Source organism: Penaeus chinensis, chromosome 43 (assembly GCF_019202785.1).
Source record: "Penaeus chinensis breed Huanghai No. 1 chromosome 43, ASM1920278v2, whole genome shotgun sequence".
NCBI lineage: Eukaryota > Metazoa > Arthropoda > Malacostraca > Decapoda > Penaeidae > Penaeus > Penaeus chinensis.
In genome coordinates, this window is record NC_061861.1 from 18,687,593 (window position 1) to 18,692,592 (window position 5,000).

The 5,000-nt window shown below is 32.3% G+C and overlaps 1 protein-coding gene across 2 annotated transcripts in view; it reads left to right on the forward strand.

Moving 5' to 3' along the window:
• LOC125048269 (glutaminyl-peptide cyclotransferase-like) overlaps window positions 1-2,227 on the forward strand; it is a 49,106-nt gene extending 46,879 nt beyond the window's left edge. For both annotated transcript variants that reach the window (XM_047646884.1, XM_047646885.1), the window contains 2 exons: window positions 165-375; window positions 627-2,227. In XM_047646884.1, the coding sequence (XP_047502840.1) occupies window positions 165-375; window positions 627-778 (363 nt within the window). In that variant the 3' untranslated portion in view covers window positions 779-2,227. The remainder of the gene's footprint in view (window positions 1-164; window positions 376-626) is intronic.
• Window positions 2,228-5,000: the final 2,773 nt, after the last annotated feature.

Genomic DNA, 5,000 nt, shown 5'->3' on the forward strand with positions numbered 1-5,000 from the left:
CATCCATCCATCCATCCATCCATCCATCCATCCATCCATCCTTTTATCCATCCATCCCTATTTCCCTTCATATTTATTCATGTCTAAATGTGTGAATGCCAATTTTTTTTTTTTTTTTTTTTTTTTTTTTTTTTTTTGATTGTTGACATTTTTATTATTCACAGGACCTGTTTGTTCTCCTGGACCTTATTGGAACAGAAGATGTCCGGTTCTACAGTTACTTCCCAGAGACGGATTCTTGGTACACCAGATTCGTGTCATATGAGCAGAGGCTGAATGACTTGGGAATCCTGAACAGGCGTAGGTTCATGTTTGAGCAGCAGAGGCTGTACAATTCGCACATTGAAGATGATCACATTCCCTTCTTGGAGAGAGGTAAGTTTGAGTATATAATATTGGAAAAATATCATACACACAAGTAAGGATTGTTCTTTATAGTACATCAAGATGGATATTACAACAGACAGTCCTTTATTTGTTTATGGTTTTGAAGATGGACACAGATTTTCTTTTTCTTTTTTATTAAATAAAGCTTTAAATGTAAGGCCAGTGATGTTCCTCAAGATGTCAGATATCCTTTGTGTTTTTCATTCAAATAATGTACATTTATTCATCCTTTCTTGCAGGCGTACCTATTCTTCACGTCATCCCAGTCCCCTTCCCATCCGTGTGGCATAAAAACACGGACAATGAATCTGCTCTTCACTACCCGACCATTAAGAATTTCAATACTATTATCTCCGCTTTCGTGGTTGATTACTTGCACCTGGTCCTATAGGGGTACGCCCAGGATGCAGCATTACACGACGACCTTTGAAGATAGGACAGACCTTAAGTCTTGCTCAGTTTTATCTGTGCAGAAGAAAAACAAGACAACAAACAAAGAAGTGATAAAAGAAATAGGATTATTATGATTATTTTTTTCTTTTTTTCTTGGGGGATGTCTTTGTGATGAAGATCACTTTATTTTTGATATTTAGCTTTTATTAAGTTTGTTAATTGTTGATATTTGACATACAGATTTCAGCTTCTCTGTATAAACTGAACAATTGCACAAATATTCTGTTACATACAATCTTAACACTCTGAAGATTTATATTACTAACACTATTATTTTTTTTAAAGGAAGTTTACTCTTAAATTTGTTTTGAATTTAGCCGGATATGATCTGAAATGAATAATGCTGTATTCCTGGAAAAAATAACCATTACGCTTTGTTTGCCTAACAAAGTTTGAAAAAATAGACTTGCTCTAGGACAGGTACCCAGATTTCTTTCAGTTTACCTACCTTGATGATTTCAGTAGGTAAGCTGTTTTGGTTGTGAAGGCATATTTTTGGTTACCAGATTGAGTGGTAACGACACTTGGTTAGATTTCCTACAATAGCCCTATTACAGAATTTCAGTTTGAGTGTCACATATCACATACAATAGTCTATATTACAGAAAGTTTATATATCTGTAACTGAATTCATATTTTGAGTCTCACATATCACATGTAATAGACCATATTTTAGAATTTTATCTTATCCCAATGCCGACAGGTGATTTCCCAATGCACAAGCCCTCTCTTCCGGGTTGTGGCCCAGGCTCTGCTACCAGGGGCTCGTGTTATCACCCTAGCGTGCGTGGCATGACCACGCATGCCATTACATATACGTACATGCCACCTGGAGGCTAAGGGTTAATAGCTCATGTTATTGAACTTTTATATACCTATAACTAAAGTTTTATTTTGATTCTTACATATCATGTTTGTCATAGTTGTCACCTTTGATGCATTACATACCTCAGAAGTCAATATTGTTTTTCTTTTCCTCTTCCTCTTCTTCCTTTTCTTCTTCTTCTTCTTTATTTCATATTATATCCCCAGCAAATTATTGTTTAAGCTTACAGGATCTATTAACATTGCTGAGTATATATGTATTCCAGATATTTTTATAGGGTGAATGGTGTTATAGGGAATTTTACTTTATTTTAATATATATATATATATATATATATATATATATATATATATATATATATGTATGTTTATATATAAACATAGAGGCTGTATTGGAAGTTGATTTATATGAATCCAGCCTGTTTAAAGAAAAAATCAAGATTATATAGGGAAAATTATTAGGTATATGATGAGTGTGCATTTATATGGTGTGGCCAGAACATGACAGGTCCCATGTACTCATTTTTACCACCTAATGAGTATATAAATTATTTGAATTTTATGTGTTTTTCATTCCCCTATGAGTTATTTCTTTTTCATTTTCTTTTTCTTTTTTTTCTAGTCTCTTGGTCAACAGCCATTATGGTTACGATGATTATAGCCACTGTGTTAAGATTTTTTTTATAGAAAAATCATGTGGGTGAGATGTATACACAGTATTTAGCCAACCTGTGTTTTGCATTTAGCAAAGATATTCTGTATATGTTTGCCAATATCCCTGAAATGAAAGTAATTAAAGTAATCAGAGTTTGCAATAAGCAGAACATTAGAGATGCATTTTGGAGCAGAGGCATAACTTAGGATTTTGGCATAGGTTGGCATCCACCAGGGAATTGCTTGACATGCAGATAATGCCCTTGTCCTTAATCCTTTGAAGCTTCGCCTCTGTGCCTCAACAGACCAAATTGTTTTGCATTTTCCAGTAATTCTATAGAAGTTATTGGTGAACTGGTCTTCATTAAAGGTCACTTCAATCATAAATCTTAATGGGGCATATACCCCATTAGCCCTTCCCCTGCATATGCCCGCTGTTTTAGTGTAAGAGTTACTATCACAAATTCAGTCTCTGATATTAAAATGATTTTCAATTTTTTTTCCTATTACTTTATATATACTTTCACCAAAAGAATAAACAGAACACAAAATCAGAAGTGCTTATCTAAAGAAATATTACTGATGCTGGTATTACATTGACATTACTAATAATGATATAGTAACTACCAATGATACCTATAGTGGTTAAGTCATTACTCATGGTATTACTTTGAAAATTGTATGGCTTTTTAGCTTCAGCATCTTGCATATTTAAAAGAAACAGAAGTCAATGATTTTCAAAGATTTTAGTACTTTATAGTCTTTATTTTTTTAAGAAATTCTCTCTAAACAGTGGGAACAGTTCAGAATACAAAAGATAATATTATGAAATGTAAGAAGTAGCCCTCTACATAATGAATAAGGTAATACTGCACAAAGAAAAATTGTAAATGAAAATATAGATTTGGAAAGAGAAAGTAAATTTCCATTATCTTTGGTAGAATACATTTAAAAAAGAAGACATATTACAAAAAGTAATTGCACATTAATATAAATAACAAAACAGTAATTAAGAACTTCAGTAGAAACACACTGTGGAGATCAAAGTTGTTTTTCGTACTTGAAACTGAAATTTAAACCAGGCTGGAAAATAATAGATTTTTACTTGACAACTGCAACATTTGCAGTGCAAAATGAATAGAAAAAGCAATATAGCAAAGGTTTCTTCCCAGTTTTGGGTGGCTTTCATACCATGAACTCTGATATCAGTTTTAATTACGATTATTATCAATTTATTTTTTTTGTAAGAAGAAGAGATATAGAGACAGATTTTAAATACAGGGCTATTCACAACTCATTGTGAACTCAAGCCATTATAAACAATCTCTAACACCACTGTTGGAAATACTATGATTTACATCATTTATTCATGAGACATTAATAGTAACACACTAATAGTGAATAAAGTGATAGAAAAAATGCTATTGGTGATGAAGTGACAGAAAAACCCTCTTTATATAGAAGAGTACTGCACAGTGTTGAATATTTCTGCTACTGATGAGGCAGATATAGCTGTGAAATATACTTGAGATTTAAATAATTTGGTAATTCACCTTGATTATCCATACTATCATTTACCTTAATATCTCTGTCATCTCTGTCACAATTATTACAGTCAAACATCACTGCCACTGTATAGAATTTGTCAAGATAAATGTAGAAAAGATATGAATGACTAACTCTACAAAGCAAGAAATGTAACTAATAAGTTTTATCAGATTTACTTTTTTTTTTTTTTTCTAGTCTCTTGGTCAACAGCCATTATGGTTACGATGATTATAGCCACTGTGTTAAGATTTTTTTTTATAGAAAAATCATGTGGGTGAGATGTATACACAGTATTTAGCCAACCTGTGTTTTGCATTTAGCAAAGATATTCTGTATATGTTTGCCAATATCCCTGAAATGAAAGTAATTAAAGTAATCAGAGTTTGCAATAAGCAGAACATTAGAGATGCATTTTGGAGCAGAGGCATAACTTAGGATTTTGGCATAGGTTGGCATCCACCAGGGAATTGCTTGACATGCAGATAATGCCTGGTCCATTAATCCTTTGAAGCTTCGCCTCTGTGCCTCAACAGACCAAATTGTTTTGCATTTTCCAGTAATTCTATAGAAGTTATTGGTGAACTGGTCTTCATTAAAGGTCACTTCAATCATAAATCTTAATGGGGCATATACCCATTAGCCCTTCCCTGCATATGCCCGCTGTTTTAGTGTAAGAGTTACTATCACAAATTCAGTCTCTGATATTAAAATGATTTTCAATTTTTTTTCCTATTATTTTATATATACTTTCACCAAAAGAATAAACAGAACACAAAATCAGAAGTGCTTATCTAAAGAAATATTATGATGCTGGTATTACATTGACATTACTAATAATGATATAGTAACTACCAATGATACCTATAGTGGTTAAGTCATTACTCATGGTATTACTTTGAAAATTGTATGGCTTTTTAGCTTCAGCATCTTGCATATTTAAAAGAAACAGAAGTCAAGGATTTTCAAAGATTTTAGTACTTTATAGTCTTTATTTTTTTAAGAAATTCTCTCTAAACAGTGGAACAGTTCAGAATACAAAAGATAATATTATGAAATGTAAGAAGTAACCCTCTACATAATGAATAAGGTAATACTGCACAAAGAAAAATTGTGAATGAAAATATAGATTTGGA